Below are 21873 nucleotides of genomic sequence, written 5' to 3' on the forward strand. Positions count from 1 at the left end.
TGTTTTAAGAGGACATTTCAATCAAATGCTCACAGCAACTATATCAACCACTATATTTACCTGCAACTAACAACACAAACTACTACTAATAAAGTAGCACTTATAACCAAACACAGCAACTAACACTGTTGATGTACATTTTTTAAATTGTTATTAAGTAATATTTACAATACAGATGTTTCACAAGAATCTGAATATAGCAAATTCTTCAGTGTCAAAGGAAGCAAAACAAATGTATCATAAATGTATGAGATTCTGAAGGAGTAGAGCTAAAGTTAAAAGTACAGCATTGGTCTTTAAAAAGAAATGGAGTGCAAATACAAACTATAGTATGATACAAAACAAGCTCAAAATTCTATTAAAAAAACACCAGATGACAATTGATTGTGTGATATGTTTTTGTGTGTGTGTGTGTGTGTGTGTGTGTGTGTGTGTGTGTGTGTGTGTGTGTGTGTGTGTGTGTGTGTGTGTGTGTGTGTGTGTGTGTGTGTGTGTGTGTGTGTGTGTGTGTGTGTGTGTGTGTGTGTGTGTGTGTGTGTGTGTGTGTGTGTGTGTGTGTGTGTGTGCGCGCGTGTGAGAGAGAGAGAGAGCTCAGCTGAATTAGACACAACCTTTTGTAGCATTTTGTACACAACAGAATCCAAAGTTACTGAGGCTTGTGTTGTGATTACTGGTAGATTGATACCCGTGCCCCAACTTTCACATCCACCGTCTGTTTTACCTGTCAGATGATAGCTTAACAAAAGACAAAATCCCTCTGGCAGTGTGGAGGTATTTGTTTTGTTGGGAGAATCTGTGGGAAGATCATACATAATGGCTGTTCTTTAAAACTGTGCTGCCTGGCAACCAGAACCATTGAAAGTGTACATTGTATATGCAACATTTATTGCAGAATGTCAGGGTCATTGAATAAGAGCACTCTTATGATAGAGTGGGTAGTGTAGTGATGTAATAACATTTATATTCAAGTGATAAAGAGTTAGAACAGGCCTGCCTCACACCACATTGAGTATTAACATATTTTTGGATAAAAGGTCTCAGATTATGTAAAAGTGTGTTTGTGAAATTGTGTAGGATTTCTTTACACCTAACAGCTCTTGAGGTTTCTGTTGTGTAGTTACCCTTGAGCCATTGGTCAGTTTTATGTTAGTCTTTTGTCACCTCCTCTTGTCACAAACAAGCCTTTTAGATCTGATCCTTTTGACTCCCATTAGAAAAATGGTTATAAAATCTGATAACATAAACCCTAACAGTCTAATGCAGGATTCTGGCGGGATAGTGCCATGTAAACGCATACTGTAAAAGCCTGTACCTGTACCCAAGCCTGTATTAACCATAGTTTACGGCTGGTTCTGTAACAGACTTCTGAAACATGTCCTCAAGTCAACAGCTCTAGTAAAATTTCTAAAAGTCACAAGGTGTGAACAATATATTTCTCAAGAAGTTAAACACACCCAAGATTAAAAATGTGCATTATAAATAACATTTGTTTGATACTGGCATTGATATTGCTAGTGACAAACAACATCTTCCTATCAGCTTTAAAGAAATACATACAATATCCCGCCTTATGATACCCTGGCAAAAAGCCTGACAGATAAGCAGTTGCACCTCAACAGAGCGAAGTGTGAGCTTCCGAGCACAGCCCAGCAGGACCAGCAGGCACCAGCTGGGTGGGCAGACGCTACAAAGTCCAACATAAACCATACATGTCCAGGGCATCATCCACACAAGTGGTATGGTACATAGCATCAGACTGTAACAAAGATTTATTCTGATGAGACAATTGTTTCAAATGTGCTCATGCTCCCGACCTACTCTGTGTGACTTTGAGGATGAGCCCTACGTGGCAAAGATCACGACCTACAAAGTAAGGCGAATGGACATGATCAATACTCTAACTGTTCAATCAGTCGGTGAGGCAACCCCCAATGTCAGGTTTAGTTAGTGAACAATGATATGGGAAGGTGGGTGAGATGGGACATTATACTGAAGCAGAAACATATAAACGGTGGATTGTGAAATAGATTAACATTTCTCAGTCTGATTGCACTCAAGGAGCTGATTGAGGCTGGCTCTTGATCTAAGGGTGTTTATGCAGATCTTGACATTTCCTGTGATTGTTTTATAATTTCATTCATATTCAGATTGTTATAACTGTAGAGTAGCTGACATTCAGTCACTCAGCCTGTATCAACTCCATGAAAGAGCAGGAATTAGTGCTTAATAACACTGCACATGCAAAATAATGATAAGACTTGGAAAACTTGAGTTCATGTCCCGTTCTCAAGTCTCAGTCCATCTGTTCTCTGCCTGTCCAACAATTGCCCTGAATTGACTGTATGCATGACACTTTGTCTTCAAAACATAGAGACAGGGGGGAAACTCCAGTATTCACAGGCAAAGACAATGACTCCCCTTCTTATTTCTGACACATAAAGGGACTTTCCAGACTCATCATTGGGAGCTTTCCTTCCAATCACGCCTGTGGGGTCCCCTGCAGAGACACCACCTCATCTATAGTCATGATTGTCACCTCGTCTCTGCCCTTTCAATTAGATGCTCAATTTCACCCTTGTGTCCCACGGGAGTCGCAACAACACCATTCAAGATTGGGATCCCCTCGAAGTCACACCCCCCATACACACTCCTGGACCCTGCCCTCAGTATCCATTCAGTTCTCTCTATTCAACATGATAGTGGAACATGTGACAGAGCAGGGAACAAAGAGCAGATAGATAACGCTAGACGAACAAAAGCATGCCTTGTACAGAGAAATGATGTGATAACAACATGGCTGCTGGAAGCCATGCTGACTGGACATCTTTGTAACTTAAAAAACAGGAAATATATGAGGAATGGGAAAAGACTATTTAGAGTCTCTGAAAAAAACGTTTGTAAAATTATGCTTGGTTTTTCTTTTGCTACTAAGATCCTAAAATTATTAAGAGTTTTGCATCTACAGTTCAGAATATGGACTTTCACAGCCGGGCACTCTGAGAAGCATGATCTATCCATAATCCCTGATTAAAGCACCCTTTGCAAAAGACCTTTACGGATTGGATGTTGTATCCTTCGATTATGAGAAGCTGGAGTCATAAATACAGGACACCCAAACCTAAAAGAAAATCAATCACAAGAACATTTCACTACTGGGAATAACACTGTCTTTTGGCTTCCAGCAATGTCCAATGACTCATGCTTCTGCTTTTACTAATATGAAACCAAGGGGGGTCACTTACTGAGACACTGAGCCTGGTAATAAAACAAAAACTAACCAAGCAAAAGGAATATGCTGCTAGGATGCTGCTTAAGAATTGCGGTCATGTCCTGCCGACTGCATCCTGGAGTGTTCCATTTTTGGAAGGAGTTGAGAGACATCTAGTGGTGGTGATCACACAGAACCACTGTCACCAAGGGGCTTATTGGTAACAGTTATGTGACTATTGGCACAAAATGGCAGCCTGACAGTTGCCACTGGAATTTATTTACAGGTATTCATATGTTATAGTTCAAAACAATGCAGAGAAGAGGAGACGGAGAAGTGTCCCAACACTCAGTTTAGTTACCTTGAAGGAGGTTGAAGTGGGATTTGATTGTCCTTAAGGTGAGACAACAGCTCAAACCACTTTCTTTCACCTACTGTTCTACTTTAATGTTATTTCCATTACAACTTTCAGTCTAACGCAAAGAAAATGTCAAAACACATATTTAAGTGTGTATTTCACTGTTTAGTCTTTTAAATATTTGTTCATCGATTGCATGCCCAACCAGATAATACCTGATTTGTATATCTAACCAGCAGACTGCTCAAAACTTGAATTACAACTATTGTCTTTCACTGCTGAATCTATTAGTTTGTTCCTGTTATTAGCAGTTTCCATTAGAAAATAATCGCATTTATTTTCAAGGCAATATTCTCAACTTAAATTTCTTCTTATATTGTCAAATCCCGACTTGAGTTTAATCTACACAGAGACAGCAAAGTGTCCAGTTTGATTTTTACGATAGTCTAAAAAGCCTGACTAATAGGCCTCACAACTGAAATCCCATTTGTATGAAATCTTTTATTCTAAGAATTTGACAAAAAATGAGAAACCTTGAACATAGCTGCAGTATGTACATTTGGACATCTGTTCAAAGTTGCAGTCTTAAAGCAAGTAATCTGCTGGCAAAGTTTCAAGGTGCTACTGATTAGTAAAAAATAATCACCTCATTCACCCAGAGTGTCTCACGTAAGCTTAAAAAAAAAGAGGATGTATTCCAAATTTTTGTGAGACTTAATGGCAACATCTTCCCATCAGGAAATAGAAAAGTATTATTCACCATGAGTGAGAGTGAAGAAGACATCATTAAAGTGAGGACACGGACGGTGATGTTGGAAGCAGAAAACAGCAAGCTCGGCAGTGATCCGTCTCTGAACCAGGGCCTTGGCCGAGTTCTGCAGGATGACTTGGATATCGAACTTGTGACGGGGGCTGCGATTGCTGAGTGGATAGGTAAGCCACAGTAGAATACTGCCTTTCCCAAATACTCAGCTACATACAATTTATTCGTCAAGAGTTTAGTCTTTGCACAAAATCATGTAAAAGCATAAACATTTGGATGTAATGTGTTGATTCAGCAATGTAATGATCCAGATCCCTCCAGTTTTTTTATGGACCTGGGGTCATTTCATTAGCAGACAAAGTTATTACATAGAAAGTGTATCACTGTGTGTTTGCAAATCCTTGGGATGGTCTATTCCCAAGCAGACTGTGCGGTTTTGTGATAAGGCAGCTCATTTAGGCCATGGACACTGATAAGCCCTGTGCGTATAACAACCCTTATCTCCTGAAGGCCAGCGTGTAACCCTCACTGAAAGGATGTTCCTGAAGGTCTGTCTGACAGCATTAAGGAGAAGGGACTGGATTTATTTCCCATCTCCCAAAAGTCCATTTGATTTCAAAAGCTTTATTGATGGGTCTTCTGAGCATTACTGTTCCAAAGCCTGAACTTCAAAACTGACTTATCATACAGTCTATTCAACTGTATGATGAGTCATAGTCATAGAAACTAACATCATACATTATAGATCAAATTCTAACTCACATCACAGATATGAATAGTTGTTGATTGCCTTTCCCCAAATTAATGTACAAACAAAAAAAACATATATAACATATAAAAATCTGTCCAAATGACTCAAACTGGCAAGAGCGAGTGTAAGACTGTCTCACAGAGGAACAGGATCCTTTGGCTGCAGAAGGAGCTAATCAGGGACAGAAGACACACCGAACACATACCATAAAAATGGGACTTAAATAACTCAGGGTATCTGTATCCTGTGGTTATATAGTTTATTTCCTGTAATGTCTGCAGACGTATGACCGTGAGATGATCTACAAAAGCTTCAGAGTCCACAGGAAGCAACAGGAGAATCTGCAGCATCACCAGGATCAGCTTGCAAAGATGGCAGCTTTCGAGGTTATTGTTAAACAGCAGGAGAGGGGTGAACAGCTGGAAATGCTGTCTGTTCTGCACTTATTGTAACGGGGAATGATTTTTTTTTTTTCATAAACAACAAATTAGCATGAATTCCTTAACAACTGTGCTTTCCAATTTGTAGGTTATTGTGAGGATTGAGAAAGTAGCAGATAGCAAACACAGAGAGAAGATGATCAGTGCAGATCATCAGCAGACCAACACACAGTGACACGCAAAGGTTAAGATATCACGAGATCGCATCAAATGATTAAAGTTAAAGATTAAATAGTTTTTCCAACAATTAGAAGAAAAAAAATGTCTTCAATACAATTTTATACAGTAAAAAGGAAAAGTTCATACGCTCAAAGAAAATCCAACTTTTAGATAACGTTTACCTCTTCTGCCTCTGATTTATTCAACCGTGATGAGCAGCCATCAATCACTCTAAACAGTTGCACATAACTCTGAAGTTGAGAAAACAGCCTAAATTTGATCCTTCAGTTACTGAACATCTCAAACTGATATGTATCATGTCCACCTCAGACAAAGGAGGAACCAGCACTCAGAGAAATTGAAAGTGCTGAATGAGTTGGCGAGTGTGAGTGTGCATGATTGTTTGTCCTGTTTGTCTCTGTGTGGCCCCTGTGATGGACTGGCGACCTGTCCAGGGCGCACCCCACCTCTCGCCCAATGACAGCTGGGATATGCTCCAGTTTGTTTTTCTTTCCTAATTTTTTGTTTCTCTTGCTCTCCATTTATGGTTAGATTCTTTTTTTTTTGGTGTTTAAAAACTGTGGTGCTTCGTGAAGCCTTTCATAATTATGTGTGATTAAAAAGACTACTGAAATGATCTTAACTTACCACAAATTTTTGCCACGGTTGACGTTACTGACTAGCATGCAGAGGTTTCAAAGTCAATATAATAGGTTTGTCTGGCAGGAGAATGAGCTCAAAGGTACTCTGCACCTCCACGAGGCGCTGCTTCTCCACTCTGAAGTTTTCCAGCATCTGCAAAAGGAAAACAAGATGCAGACTTGTGCCACGTGATGTGGTGAAAGTGGTTATTACAGACAGAGTGTGTCTCACGTGGATGAGGAAGATCTGCATCTCGGTCTCAGCTATTCTGCGTCCTAAACACTGACGAGGGCCAAAGCCAAAGCCCAAGCTTTTGAAGTAGTGCGTCTCCGACCTCAGCCAGCGAGCGGGCTGGTACTGCTCCGGACGGAAGAAAACCTTGGGGTCTCTGCCCATCGCATACAGTCCTAACTGAACCAGAGTCTAAACACAAAAACACACACAACAAAAAAACAAAACAGTAAAACTAGTACAAATAATGTTTTTTATTTAAATAAAATTTTAAAAAAAAACTTAAATACACAAGCATAATTAGATCAACATGATTAGATATTTTAATTAAATAAACATATGCATATGTCATGTGTTTAACTGCTCTTACCCCAGCTGGGATGTGGTAGTTTTGAATAATTATATCCTCTGCAGTGTATCTTTGCAAGCTCACTGCCACTGGATGTAACCTGAGGTATGAAAGTCAGATAGTTTTATCAAAGGAAACTTTATTAGCTGTCATATATCACAAATATTACGGTACTTGTTGTTCTCTGGGGTCAAAAATAGCTTTTTGCATTGCAGAGTGTGTTCGACTAGATTAAGTTCCCATAACGTGTAGCCTTCCTTTCTGCAGTAGCATTTCCACAATTAAATGTTTTGAACACTTTGAGCACCTCAGTGTTTCCTTCAGAGCCCCTTTGACCAAAGGGATCCGCCTCAGCATCTCCTGCATGTCTCCCTGGGTTGCAGCACGAGCTGCAGCCACCTCTGCCCTCAGCTCCTCCTGGAGATTGGGGTGTCTGGCTAATTCATACAATGTCCACAGGAGCGTTATAGAGGTCTAGGAGACACAAAGTGGTCTTAAATCAGTGGAAAGAAGTCTAGAAAGAAGAATCTCTGTGCATTTTTTTATTTTTTCTTCTTCTCACTGTGTCTACTCCTCCAGCCATTAGCTCAGTGACACTGGCCTTGATGTCTTCAATGGAGAGCTTGTCCAGCATGAGCAAGCTAGCAAGGACTCCTGGGTATTTCTTGGACGTCTCCGTCTCCTGACGCAACTGCCTGTAGATGTTCTGGATGCAACGATCCGCTGATGCACCAAAGAATTGAAAAACAAATCAATAAAATCATACCATAATAGGATGAAATTGAGAATGGGATTTATAATTAACATAACATGAATAGCTACTGTAAAACTTTCAGTGTTGACCCTGGCTGTCCCATTGTCTTGCCTTGGTTGAATATCCCATCCCAAGCCGCCACGTGGTCCCGCCACACCTTTGCTCCTACCTGCCTCAGCAGACCAGGAGGTATGTACAGCATGGGTGAGGTAGTCTTGAACATGAGGGTGATGCAGTCAATAAAGTGTTGAGCTTCAGGGTCAATGTAATCCAGCATCAAGCCCAGGCGCTCGCCGTACAACACCGAGCTCACCGCTGTGAAGGACACATTCAACAATGAGACAAAGACGAACAATACGCGAGGGAAAACAGTTCCTACCTACAGTAAGTGAAATGAATTTTAAGAAGGACAAGTCTTACACTCAAGTGCATATTTAAATAGTTCTTGAGAGAGGTCTGTGGTCCATTTGTTCTGGCCACTTCGCTCTATCTTTTTGTGAACTCTGGTCACAAAGTCCTGGCCCACGTCGTCCAGCAAAGGCACAAAGTTTTCCAACATCTTCAGCGAAATCACCTCCTTATTAAGAATCACACGGTTTGATCTCCAGTCTTCGCCATTCCTAAGCGCAGATTACATGTTCATTAAAAACTTGCTCAATAAACTGACAGGTTGCCTCATAGTGTGTTAGCACTGAGAAAAAAACTGAAATGACACATGTAGGAGAGGACAAAAAAAACTACACATACTTCAGCAGAACTCCATATTTGCGGTTTCTGTAGTCTCTGTATGACGTCCATGCCTCAACTTTGAGCCTTTTAGGATAATGGCCCTCTGCTTTGAACAGGATTGCAGCATCTTCTGGTTTTATGATATTCACGCTTTCATAATAGCCTATTTTCTCTCTGACATCCAGAAAGAGAAGAGGAGGAGTGAACATGCAGTATCAGCTGGCTATTTATAGATTATGAGACCTTGTGAAGTACAAGAAATGATTATTATTTTTTCCCCCCCTTTGGTGACATCATTCAGTCATTTATGTTTTGTCTCATGACCAGACTCATACAATCTAATCTTTTTTCTTCTTTTTTTTTTAAAATCTAATGTGTATTAAACCTTCTTGCCCCCGTTACCTGTAAATGGGTCCAAAAGTGTTGAAGTTGTGTACCATGATGCGGTGAAGGTTTCTGAAGCCATCCATTTTCCAGAAGTTGTACAAGTTAAACACCCCATTCTTCCACAGACCAGGAATCTCGTTAAAAGGCCTGACGATGCTGCTGCTCTCCGAGTACGACTGTCGGATCACCGGCATACTGCTGCTGCAGCGCACACCTGATTTTGTCAGCTCCTCTACGCAGGACAGGGTTAGAGTCGCAGGGCTGCGCCACACACTCCACCTGGCCATCTCGACGAGAAAAAACACTCACTCTGCTCTATCGTCGACAGCTACTCTGGCTCTCCCAGGGACATGTCGAGCAAAAGAGGGAGGCAGGAGGCTGGTCTACAGAGTCAGCCCCCCTTGCTGTGCTGGGTCAAGGCTCTCCAGCCTAGCAGAATACATCGTTGTGCAATATGTCTGATCATGACACTGCTGGGTGGCTTCTGACTATCCTCTACTGTTTAATGGAATCTTGCAACCATTTTTCTATAATTAGTGTGTCAGAATCCATACCAATTAGGTCACCTGTTAGATGTGGTGCATTTGTTAACAGACATTTGCTTTGATTTGTTAAGAAAAGGCCATGACACAAGTTCAGGTTTAAGAAAAACAAACTGTAATCAGCATGTACACCAAAAAACAACAACAAAAAAACTTGAAATTTACATATAAAATTAGGGATTCAATAAATTACACTGCAAATTTACTATGACTGTTGTTTTTTAAGAAGATTTATGAGTTCTTGCAGCTTCATGGCTGTCTTGATGTCTCCCTGGATTTTCAGTCTGCCACTCGTATAAGCAGCAAGTGGCTGCAGCTCACCGTGGAACATGGCCACGAGGTCACAGTCACTCATGCTCAGAGTCACATCTGGCTCTCGACACAAGGACCCTGATCCAGCTGCACCACTACCTGCAAAACACAGAAGGACACAGACACTTTGCAGATTTTGTTGAACTAATAAGAAATCAAAAGCTGAATGGATTTTACAATCTGTTAGTCTTAATGTAAACAAGATTAAGATAATTTTGTTTGGAAAACCATGATGGTACTCTTGGTCTTTGAGCCTCTTCCTCGTTGCAACTGTTGACAGCACAACACATCAGCTGAGATGTAAAAAACCTCTTTTAGTTAAGGCTTTACTTTGGCTAAACGTCTTAGCCAAATCTGCTGAAATCTTTATATATGGGTGTAGAGAAGCCGTCTCTTCATCACTGGCCGCTACCAAATGAGCTTTCTTGCCTTTAAACTGAACCAAGAAAGTATGACCACACAACAACAACTTTGGCTTCCATGCACTGGACTAATTTTAGGTCTCTGCTTGTTTTTTAGGCTGCATGTGGGCCTCTGCCATGGCACCGGGCCCGAGACAGAACTTTAGTTTTGAAGCGAATTTCTATCGAATCTACATGGGAGTAGCAAGCTGTGAGAAGCCGGGAGGATGGTCGAGGAGGCCGCTGTGTAGCAGAAACTGGCACCCTAAGTATAGTAATCCACGGTAGTACCGTCGTGTAGAATTTCTAGTATAGTAGGAACCGTAACGATTTGGCATCACGGGGTACCGTGGGTATCGTGCAACTCTAGTGCTGTATAAATAAATCTCACGTTGACAGCATCATTATTAGACAGATTTGGCTAGCATTAGATTCCAGCAATTATCTCAGAAAATTAAATGTTAAAAAAAAAAAGAAAATCCAATCAATCACCTTGGCTCAAATCCACATAGTATCTGTGCTGCTGTCCATCTGCTGAGATGACTTCGAACTGGAAACAGGCCCCGACCTGAGCAACCAAAGATTCAGAGAGCAGCGTCTGGACACCACTGAGCAACTCCTCCACAGAATCTGGTGCGGCGACGACAGAGTCGAGGCCACTACAGAGCTCATCTGTAAATGTTATGTTGTCCTCTATGGTGAAGGAGACACACACATTAGAGAACACAATATTATCATTGGGATATGATACACAAAAGCAGCTATTAGTGCTTGGCCTTACTCTGGTGAGTCTGTGAGGTGCCACTGTGGCTCAGAAAATGCATTGCCAGCTGCTGAATGGGGCCAGTGAGGCCCTCAAGTCCAGGTACAGAAGGAGGCATTATGAGGGGTGCAGCTTGGCCGTGCTCCGGGGCTTTCAGTAGAGAACCAAGGGTAAGTTCTACCCTATCAACCTCAAGTCCCCAAGGACGAGTCATCTCATTAATGTCCATCTGTAAAGAAGGGTGATGAATATCAGAACATGCCTGAAAGCAGCCAGTTTTACAGTAAAAAGCCCGCAGAGAACAGCCCCAGCGTGGCCTCACCCCGAGATATTCCCCGAGTTTCACCCTCTGGGTTTGGATTTCCCTGACAGTCTTCTTGGCCAGGCTGTGAGTCAAAGCATTCTGTGCTGTCATTCTGGTGGAAGCATTCAGGTCCTGGACCGACACCACTGACATGACTGGGTTCCAGATCCTGAACTGGATGTCTGCTCCCACCGACAACATGCCATCGTCCATAGTAGAGACCTACAGTGGCAGATTTTATGTTAAAAGTAATCGCTGAGTTTATTTGGAATTACCACTGACAAAGAAGAAGAAAAAAATATCTAGCAGCAAAAACAGTGATTTTGGAGACATTAGGTTATTAGGTATAGTCAATATAAACGAGACATAAGAGATAAATTATATAAAAATAAAAACTAAATTTTACCATCTGCCAGAGTTTTCAATGAAATTCTGTTGTTTTTAGGAGGAAAGAGAAGATTAGCTGAGAAATGGAAAATACAAAATACCAAATAGTCGGGATTTAATCTCCTGTAACCAAAGCCTGCCGTTAGTTTTTAAAACATTTTAAAAAATCAGACAGACATGCTGTCACATGTTATTCAGTGTTCTCTCAGTACCAGATGAACCCCTTTGGTTTCAAAGTGAGTCCATCAATGCTGCCGCCTGCAGGGCAAAGTGGATCATCCATCCATCCATTTTCTATACCCGCTGAATCCAATTCAGGGTCGCGGGGGAAAGATCCCGCAAAAGAAATTATGTTAATGAACACGGTCGATGAGCAGCTAAAAACACACAGTAGTGTTAGTATTCTACTGCTGTTCTGTTGTAAAATAAAACGTATATTGTGAATAACTTTACATTTTAATTGCGGCGAGAGACCAAGAGACATCATCAAAGATTTAATGTAAATAAGCTAATCACCCTTTTTAGTCTTGAACTAATAATCAAGTCCTGTCAGGTACTAACTTACAACATCTACAAATGCTTTTCATGATTATTCTTTCAGCAAATCTCAACTGATCACACACTAGAAGATCTCTGGTCCACAGAAAAAAATGACGACTTTACTTACTAACACAGTTGACAGTTTTAGAGTGGGAGAAAGAAAATAGATTCCACTTAAAATCGTTGGAGATTAATCAGTTTCTTGAGCAAGTAGGCTGTGATTTACACAAACATTGTTCAGATTTTTAAGGCGCTTTCTTGGCACTTTAAGCCCAAAAAACTGAATTTCATTACATTTGGAAGAGGCGTGTCTACAATCAATACCTCCAAAACTGGGCAACTGAAATCCCAACAGCGTAGATGGATTCAAAAGTACTGCAGGCTGTTTGATTTGGGAGTCAATTTTCTCTTTATTGAGGATGTTCAGTGAAGACTTCATTAGTGTAAAAGTGTGAGAATAAAGGTTTACCTGGCAAGGAGGGATGTTGAAAGCCCGGGTGCGCAGGTCTACTCTCTGCCACTGATCAATGAGGGGCAGCACGAGGACAATACCGGGGCCCTTTGGAGGACAGACCCGGCCCAAACGGAACACGACTATCCTCTCGTAGTTCGGCACCGTCTATTTGTAAAAGAGTTGAGAGTTGATCGTGTTTACTTTCAGAAAGACAAGACGCCATGAGTGTAACTGATGAGAGACGAATTCACCTTACCTTCAGTACAAACCATCCAGTTACTGGAAAGGTTATGAAGGTGCAGATGTAAACCAGGAAGATAACAATCAAGTTGCAAATCCAAGACAGCCATCCTTGGGAGGCATCTTAGGAAAAAGTCACACATAGTCTGAAATTAAATAAAAACTGCCAAAAAAATTTGGTTTGCCAGTCGTCGTCTCATAAAATGTGACTAAACTACGTTATGTTAAGTTGCATCATCCTCTGACATTTTAGTTGTATTTTTCTACGGTTTTTCTGTTTGGTGTTTTCATGTATTTTAAAAAAATATTCTCTCAAAATGTCTCACAAATTTTTACTGGAAGCAACGATGCAGTTTGTGTGGTCTGGTTTGGCTTGGCTTAATGACTGATTTCACGGGTGTCTCACCTGACTGCAACACTTGAAACTTCAAATCTTTCCGTATATTCTCATTATTTGTCATGGCTAGTTTCTCTTTCTAAGGCTCGTTAGATTAATCCTAAACTCACCACGTTTAGAACACATTATTATTCATGTTGGCTCGTAACCCACCAGTGAAAACGTTTGCAGAAACATTTGGGATGTAGTCAAATGAAAGGCCCTTGTGGTAGCTGAGTTGTGTAAAGCTGTCAGAGTCCACAAACAAGCCAGGAGTCTTCGGGGTGGTGGAGTCCCTCTGAGGGAGCTGCTGATACGACCTGCTAAACATTGCTCCGTGAAAATAAGCGTTACTTCTTGCTTAAATAAACCTCACATGTCTTATAGTTACCACTGTATGCGTGAAGACGAATAGACGAATTAGATTAGCACATTATGCTATCTATCAAAATAGTGTAATAAAATTCCGTGTTTCGCTGCTGCCCTTCTTCTCGGGACAACAGGCGGCTACTCAATTGTAGGTCTGCTCATTACCGCCATCTAATGGTGGTATTGCTCAACTGCAGTTTCCCCTTCCTAACAAAGCTCAACTCGAGACGGTGTTTCCATTATTTTGCTCCCACTGTGTCATTGTATTGTAAAAACCATTCATGTTTTTTATCTTCTTTTAACTAGTTCTTTCATTTAAAAAAATTAGATCACATTACATGAGAGTGATAAAACTCAAAATATCTGACACATCCAAAATATATTAAGTATTATTGAGTAAAACCACTGAAAACAAACCTGACTAAGCTTTCTGGTTTCTCTGTGATTTCAGACATGTGTTTTTTTATTTAGGTCATTTGAGGGTGTAGGATTAATAGTCTCTTGATGTTGACCCCTGTAATGGAGTGGGGAAATGTAATTTATTATACTGATAAAATGTCAGAAAATGCACAAACTTTAAACTTCACTTGAATTTATTAAATGTAATTTGATAAACTTCAAATATTTGTGAAATGCATCAAGTAATATACTGTTTGGTTTATGTGAGTCAAATGGTATGTTTGTTATGAAAAAGGAGAAAAATGACAAGACATGATTATACTTGTGAAATCGAGGCCACATTTTAATTTTTATTCAAAGGGAATACAGTCTTTTTTTACCTTCATTTTCACATTCTGTGATTTTTTAAAAAGCATTTCCTTGCAGCAGTGCTACAGAGAATGTAGTCTTTGTTAACTTAACTGAAATACTGAAAAATAAAATGTGTAATCATGTAACTGAGACGAAGCTGTAATGAATCTAAACACACCTTTCTCACCATATTTCGACCCATTACAGAAGGAGAAGCACTGGTCAACATAAACAATGCCTCTGGTCTATTAAGGTAAATCCTCACATGTATTACTCGGATCCTTGAACTCTTGTCGCAATTTTTTTTTGTAATTTACTCTTGTGGTCTGCCTTCAGTGACGAGTCAGAATTACTCTGGTGATAAAAACCTTTTACAGATATGTTGTATGTGAAATTTGCCATACTCAGAAATCTACAGCCAGGCAGCTTTTGTTCATGCTTGTTCAGTTTTTGAACATGTCACACAGCAGCTTTTCCATCGGTGTGCTCCCAGTTGTCCTGTGAAAGAACAGCTGCTCTATTTTTCTGGAGCTCACAAAGTGGAGGGACGGCAGCAGCAGTAACAGTCTCCCAAACCTTGTTGGACAAGAAAAGACAAGTGTGAGCTTAATGTCTCCATTGCCACATATGTGACAAACTTAAAACACTGAAACTGTTCATATGTTTTAAAAATGTATTCTATTCTGTGAGGGTGGGGGAAGCAGTTATTGGGTAACCTGGCATTCTGGCTGGGGTATACTGAATGGATGTGCTGTCCCAACAACACCTGTGACTGGTCCTGCAGATTCTCCACCTGCTCTGGGTCTTTGAGGCTGCGTGTTTCTGCACCAGGTAGTCAAATTACAAGCATCAGTTACACGAGCTGATGAAAAATTAACACTGCGGCTGGATGAATAATTCCTTACCTGGCTTGAACAACACAATGGCCTTCAGACAGGCAAACTCAGTAGGGTCAACAGCCAGCGCCTTAAAGCGACTGAAGATCTCCTCCAGGACCTGCAGGTCAGCTGTGGGAAGGTTAATTTTGGCTTTCTGTGTGGGGGAAAGCTCTGGTAGAGACAGAAGAGGACACATGTCCATGGGCAGGGACCACTGGATGGCACACAGAAGGAACATCTCACTCCAAGCTTCTTCGAGCAGAATCACCTGATAATGTTTCAGAAATATGTTATCAGAGTCAATCCTAATTTGTGTACATTGAAACCGGTCCACTACAGTATTCTATCAAACAGTACAGTATGTCTGTCGGTCTCACCTGGTCTCGAAATGGCAAGTGAGCGAAAACTGGCAAATTTTTTGCCCACTTGACTGACATAAAGAGAAGTCGTGCTGATGTTTCATGCATGTTCTCTGAAGAGCTGAAGGAATACGGAAACGCTTGACAGTCAAAGGAAGAATGATCCCTCTCTGAATCATTTGTTGTCACGTCAACATTCTCCTCCACTGGACATTAAAAAACAATCAGAGAGTTAACACCACTGGGAGTCCAGTATGGTTCAGTTTAAAGGCATAAAAATCCAGATATCCACATCCATCTTGTTAATGAACGAGCCCTCTCTCACATGATCTTACCATCCTCTGGCTCCAGTTTTGCACAGGTCTCTGCAGTCAGCAGACTGACCATGAAGCGGTGGTTGTTGTGTGGGTTTCCGCACGGCTGTATGGTGGCAGAGCTGGTGGAAGACGGAGTGATCAGAGGTCTACAGATGACAGATGAGTAGTTGTCAGAGAAGGTGAGCTCCTGTGTGGTGGCCAAGTGCTCCTTTTTACCGTCCATGTTTACAGAATCCAAACTGATGTGTGCTGTGCTTCGGGGTTGTCGCTCATTCTGTACAGCTGCCAAAGAGAAAAGTAAAGAATATATCATCTGAAAATGGCAAAAGTTTAAATCATACACACTATGGCAGACACAGATATATGTTCAGATGGCAAAGTAATTGACTTTCTCACCATCTTTGTTCATGCCAGCTTGGAGACATTTCTTTAGTCTACAAGCTTGGCACTGGTTTCGATGAGCCTTGTCAACGGGACACCTGCCAGTTCCAGCCTGACACCTATGATACAAAAGAAAGAAAAAATACTTTTAAAATGTAAACAGTTTACTGAGATGGGACTTTTATTTTTCACTTTTTTTCTCTTTACTTCCTCTCCAGCTCTTCCTCACCTGTAGATGAGCCTTCGTCGCACACTGCGTTTGAAGAAGCCGCTGCAGCCATTGCAAGCATATATGCCATAGTGTTTACCGCTGCTTGAATCAGAGCACACTTTACAAAGCAGGCTTTGGGTAAGAGCTTTATGTGGACTTTTATCTATGAAGAACAGATACCGGAGATGAATACTCAAAACTGTAATCAAAAATATTTGGAAAAGTTGATTTTTCCTCTAAGTTATTATATATCATAATACATTGCAGCTGGAAATGCCTCACCTGCTTGATTTCCATCTGTGCTCTGTGGTGTGAAGTCGCTGAAGTTGCCAGATGAAAACATGTCCATTTTGATCTTTTGGTCTTCTATTTGCATATTGTCTCTGTCTCAATATTTCAGTGAAATGTTTTTGAGAGATACAAAATGATTCCCAAAAGAATTTCCTCTTTTATATGAAGTGTCTACTGTGTCGTTATCTGCGTGGATCAAAGTACTGCCACATGACAATGCCCTCAAAAACACAAAAATGTCTCGGTTTTTCCTGCTCATTCAGGTTTGATTGTTTAAAAATCCTTGAAGAGATGTAAGATCCACTGTTGGCGTCCTTCTGCTGGTTGTGTCTGATGCAGTGTGGGGTCAGCAGAGTTTAAACTTGTCTTCTTTCTTTCAGTCTGCCACAGTGAGTGTGAGGGCTTGAGTTGTCTGGGGGCTTTCTGGAAGAAGACAAGAAGATTAGCACCAGGCGCTGTGTAAGCAAATGCTGATTTGTCATCCTCTTAATCTTTACTGTCTATGGGGGTAAATCAATCAGTCACACCATGTGCGGGCACTAACTTTAATCAACAAAGTAAAAGGCAAAGGATCCATCAACTTTTATGCATGCTCACCTGCAGTGCAATCAGAAAATATCCTGTCATACACACACTTTGTGGATTAGTCAACAGTGGCGCAATAATGTAATAAAAACAAATAACATTTGGTTTTGATCTCTCAAAATAATTAACTCTTCTGGCAATAAAATGAAAACATATTCTAGACTGCAGCATTCTTTAGCGGATCTAAGACGTATTGCTAACAACAGAGCAACAAATCAGAAACCAGAATGAAAATTTGATAAAAGTGTGGTGTGTTGTAAGCCTGTGAGGGCTGGAGGAGCAAGATGTTTGGCATCAGACATGAATTTGGTAAACAACCTAACAACCTAACAAATGTCAATGGTTTATGCTGCCAAAATTCTGAGAACCAATCCATTCATTTCTCCGCCATGCAACTGTGTAAGTGGATTTTGTAGTGTTTCATGGATGTCTCTTTAAGTGTGTGAAACACGTTTAGCAATATCAAAGTAGTAAATATCAGTCCCCCTCTTGGTGGACATGTTTCTCATCTTCCTATAGACAATGCAGCTAGGTCAAGAGAGTGGTCTTACAAAGCTAAGACATTCCCTCAGTGTCATGCTGGCTCTGTCATTGACACTTATGGGCCTTAGGAGAATAGAGCCACCCCAAATCAGCAAAGTGGCTTAACCCTCCATGAAATGTGGTCTCCTTCTTGGGTTGGGATCACGACAGAGGGTGATGAGAAGAAAAACAATTAGTGTAGACTGAATGAGCAGCAACAAGATGACCCTTAATTCCATTCTTATGCCATATGGGGGATGCTCTCTGAAGCTTATGTCTGCCTCATTAGTGACTCTGAGTGCAATTTAATGTTCATAAAACTTATTTCTTCTTTTTTTTTTTCTTTGCCTTGAGGTATTATCATGTGAGTGTCGAAAGAAATGTCAAAGAAACTCAACAAACACGCATGCTGTTTTGTTTTTTTTGTGAATATTGGATTTAGTTGGTCACAGTTCTTTCAATTAGATCCAAAGTAACAAAGATTTTGATGTCTGCTCTGTACACCACCTGATTTCTATCATGCCTGTAATCCTAAGTCTTCCTGGATTTTAAGAAGCCAACTTCCCATTAAAAAAACAGAGCTCTCCCTGTTGGACTAAACTGGTGTATAAAGGGATTGCAAACTGGAGGTGCATCTGCACACAGTTGTGCACATAGAGGGCAAATGTACTCATAGGCTCAAATATGTTTAAATGCTGGTGCTTGTTTGAAAATAGAAGACTTGATATTGTCAGTCAGGGTGGCACATCAAGATAATGCATTTACACTACAGGTACTTTAAAGTCTTCTCTAATATTTCTTTTTCATTACATGTCCTAAAACTCAGCACAGTGGTATGTGCACATTTGGTTGCAGCATGAATTCCAACTTTAAACTGACCTGGGGACCGCAGTGACCGCTGAGTATGGTAATCTGTGGCCACATTACGCAACACTGGCGTTACTCAGAGAGGTCTGATTACTGAATGGCAGACAGGAAACAGGAAACATGTTAAAGGACAGCTCAAAGGCAATCTTCAACAAAACTATTTTGGTTTCATTAGTGATTTTTTTTTCAGATTTAATGTTTTTTTTTGGGATCACTGATAATAATCACTAATAATCATTTACAATGGTGTTATATGTGTGATCTAAACTAAGTTAGACATAAACAGACATTTATGTCTTTATGAAACATGTGAAAGTTTTCCTGCTTGCATTTCCCGGCTTATCTGAATGCCTGACTCACCAGTAGTTGGCACAGCTAAGATGCTGCAGCCATCAGCAAAGCACTGCTTTGAGGTTTTACCTGCCTGGGATAAGTGTCACGTTCCTTCACACATGAGCCTTGTGATTGTTGTGCAGATACAGGTCAATCTTTAGCAGCATACTGCCATGAGCCAAGTGATTATCTGTTTAGTGGAAACTTCGATGATGACAGACGCCTTCAGGTAACTAAACACATGGCACTGATAAAAACCTTTGCTCAGTTGTTTGACATATCAAACTGATCGGTTGTTCATTGCATTGATCCTCAAATGAACGGATCATTTGAACGGCAAACACGTGAGTTTACTGGTGTGTGTACGACATAACTTTATTGCCCTTGAGAGAGGATGCCCTTGAATGCTAGTTCATAAATGTCTGCATCAGTCTAAGCAGCTTTAAAATCTCAGCTATTGTCAAAGAGTGAGATTAACTTTTCAAGTTGTTACTGTTCTCTTTATTTACAGAAAGCCAGTGTATCGAGGTTGCTGAAGCAGCAAATATGTCTTAACTGATAAGGGTTCTGTTAATAGTTCTCTATGAGCAGCAACTTATGGCAATGTTTGTCCTTAATAAAAGAATATACAAAACTTATTTTCACAAATCAACATTCTGAAATAAAGGAAATAAAATGCACGTGCAAGATATTCATGTGTCTGCCCTGGATAAGCTTTGGTTACACTGCGCTGAGCACGTCTGCTTGATATCAAGCGGCCGCAAAGAAGGGTTTACCAAGCTCTGTCGATTAAGCTTTGTTATGTTCAGATCAGCATTTCCACTGTTCCCCCCCAAGTCAGATGAAGAAGAAGGATTGAGGTGTCAGCACTGTGGCTACTGGGGATTGCCCCGCCTTGCCATCTGCTGCCATGACTGTAATCCACATAATGAGCACATCAGTTGTCTCTGTTCATATCAAAATCATGTCAGCACAGCACAACAGGTGAGTTAACATCAGTGACAGTTACTACAAGATCCATGCCAACAAAAGAATTAAGAAGCTATTTTTGTTTCTTTGTTCATTTTTTAAGTAGAGACGGAGCAAAAATACTCAAATAAACTAAATTATTATTTGTCACATTATTTTCTGTTAACTTTGCTTTTTTGGGGGGGAGGGGGGGTTATAGTAAAACAGTGAAAAGGAAGCCTAATATGCTTTAAAATTCAAAACTTTAACACAAAGTTAAAGCCTTAACAGCACAGATACATCACGTAGATACATCAACACTGGTTGGTCACTAGAGGGAGACATACTCCTTCAGACTCTGTCATGAAAATGAGATTAAAGGAAGAGGAAACGCAGCCGATTATGCCTGAGTGAAGCCACATGAGTCAGAGTTGCTTTGTATGGGACTGGAACATTTTAAAGGCTTGCAAATCACAGCAAAATTATAGTAATAAGTGATAATACCCTCATTGTCACAGCCATTGAAGGTTTTCTTTGTACTGGCTCAAAATTATTACAGCGTGAAACATTGAGACACTGAACATTGAGTTTTAACAGTTAAAGTGTGAAATGAGTCGAGTGATGACACTTACACTTTTTCTTTCACTCTCATGCAAATGATTTGCTACTGTTGCATGTCAGTTTTTAATGTATTCTAATGACATTATGACGTGTGTGTTATACATCAAAGACAACAGAAATCATACACACCTGCAAGAAGGTTTATTCTGAGTAACCTAAAGAATCCTCCAATTACAGAGAGTGCATGTATGCACAGAAAGACAACAAAGTGCGCAAATATGTGCAAATATCACAAGATAGTACAACAAAGACACTTAAGATCATGGGACAGACAGACTCATGTGAACTCTGGTTTGGTTTATCTTGCTTATATCAGCCATAAACCCCACAGATTAAACATGTTCATGTTTGCCAGGGTTGTTACTTTTAGAACAGCTCAGCAAGATTTATTTTAGATGTTTTTTTCCTGTGCATTTTATATGGTTGTGCCAAAATAGTTTTTCTCATAAAAAAAAGTTTTTTTTCTATTGTCACTGCAAAATGCACCTCAAGCAATTGGTTAAAGGGTCTCTTTAGTGTAAGTCTTGTGATCACTTGAAGTTGTTGCCAAGGTAACCTGTTCTTTTTCTCTTTCCAACAGAATAATCATCAGATCATTTAAGTTGTCAGTATCGAGACAACCAAAAACCTTAGAATAGGATTTTATTACCAAATCTTTCTCTGGATCTAAACTAAGGCATTGATCAGTTTTTAACTCGATCGCTTACTGCTTTTTCTTCTGATATTCTCATCATCTTGTCAACAGCTCTACTGTTGCTAAGAAATTCCCTCTTCTTTTTAAGAAATCTGACAATTTTAGTTCACTAAAAAGGAACAGAAAGTTGCTGTTCTTCCTTTTAGGCTAATGATTGTTCTGCAACAGTAGTTCATCTTTTTCCCTGCATTTTTTTTATTAGAACCAAACTGTGTGCAATATAAATAAAATAATTTTGACCTCAATTTTTTGTAAATTGCATATAATTTCTTTTTTTTATTCAAACACTTTTCCCCACTACAAACATTTATCTAATGTAAACTGGGACAAATCTGCCAATATTGTTTTAATATAGCTGTTATTGTGTGTTGTGATGAAGTAAATAAGTTACGTTATCATAAAGAAAAAAAGAAAACACAGTTTGATGTGGTCATCACAGAAATATGATTTTTTTAATTACATTTCAGTCCAAGAGTATAAACTACAGCATACTGTCAGTGAAACTCTTCCACTTTGCATTTTTTGTGGTCATCAATTTGATATTTCATTATATTTTTAAAATAGAAATATTCAAAATGTAAAAGATATTAATATACTTTTAAAAATATTAACTTAGAAGAAGAAAATCTAGTCCCTGAGAAAGCATTTACAATATTT

General features: G+C 40.0%; 3 protein-coding genes across 3 annotated transcripts; all 3 read right to left on the reverse strand.

The window, feature by feature from the left end:
• Nucleotides 1-5791: 5791 nt before the first annotated feature.
• On the reverse strand, nucleotides 5792-9271 carry cyp11a1.2 (cytochrome P450 family 11 subfamily A member 1, tandem duplicate 2). The gene is made up of 9 exons (XM_072385219.1): nucleotides 8787-9271; nucleotides 8403-8558; nucleotides 8076-8275; nucleotides 7767-7970; nucleotides 7464-7624; nucleotides 7209-7375; nucleotides 6923-7001; nucleotides 6553-6744; nucleotides 5792-6474 (listed from the first exon to the last, which is right to left on the reverse strand). The coding sequence occupies exons 1-9, from the start codon at nucleotides 9056-9058 to the stop codon at nucleotides 6352-6354; spliced, it is 1554 nt and encodes a 517-aa protein (XP_072241320.1). The 5' UTR covers nucleotides 9059-9271; the 3' UTR covers nucleotides 5792-6351.
• A 159-nt stretch (nucleotides 9272-9430) lies between these two features.
• On the reverse strand, nucleotides 9431-13583 carry stoml1 (stomatin (EPB72)-like 1). The gene is made up of 7 exons (XM_072385910.1): nucleotides 13265-13583; nucleotides 12731-12837; nucleotides 12490-12639; nucleotides 11112-11315; nucleotides 10808-11018; nucleotides 10519-10719; nucleotides 9431-9724 (listed from the first exon to the last, which is right to left on the reverse strand). Exons 1-7 carry the CDS (start codon nucleotides 13419-13421, stop codon nucleotides 9519-9521), a joined length of 1236 nt encoding a protein of 411 aa, XP_072242011.1. The 5' UTR covers nucleotides 13422-13583; the 3' UTR covers nucleotides 9431-9518.
• A 1069-nt stretch (nucleotides 13584-14652) lies between these two features.
• On the reverse strand, nucleotides 14653-16704 carry LOC140306523 (photoreceptor-specific nuclear receptor-like). The gene is made up of 8 exons (XM_072385132.1): nucleotides 16638-16704; nucleotides 16374-16518; nucleotides 16160-16263; nucleotides 15782-16045; nucleotides 15465-15652; nucleotides 15115-15355; nucleotides 14926-15031; nucleotides 14653-14785 (listed from the first exon to the last, which is right to left on the reverse strand). Exons 1-8 carry the CDS (start codon nucleotides 16702-16704, stop codon nucleotides 14653-14655), a joined length of 1248 nt encoding a protein of 415 aa, XP_072241233.1.
• Between the last annotated feature and the right edge of the window lie 5169 nt (nucleotides 16705-21873).

This window comes from Leuresthes tenuis, unplaced genomic scaffold (genome assembly GCF_036924035.1).
Source record: "Leuresthes tenuis unplaced genomic scaffold, fLeuTen1.0.hap1 SCAF_5, whole genome shotgun sequence".
NCBI lineage: Eukaryota > Metazoa > Chordata > Actinopteri > Atheriniformes > Atherinopsidae > Leuresthes > Leuresthes tenuis.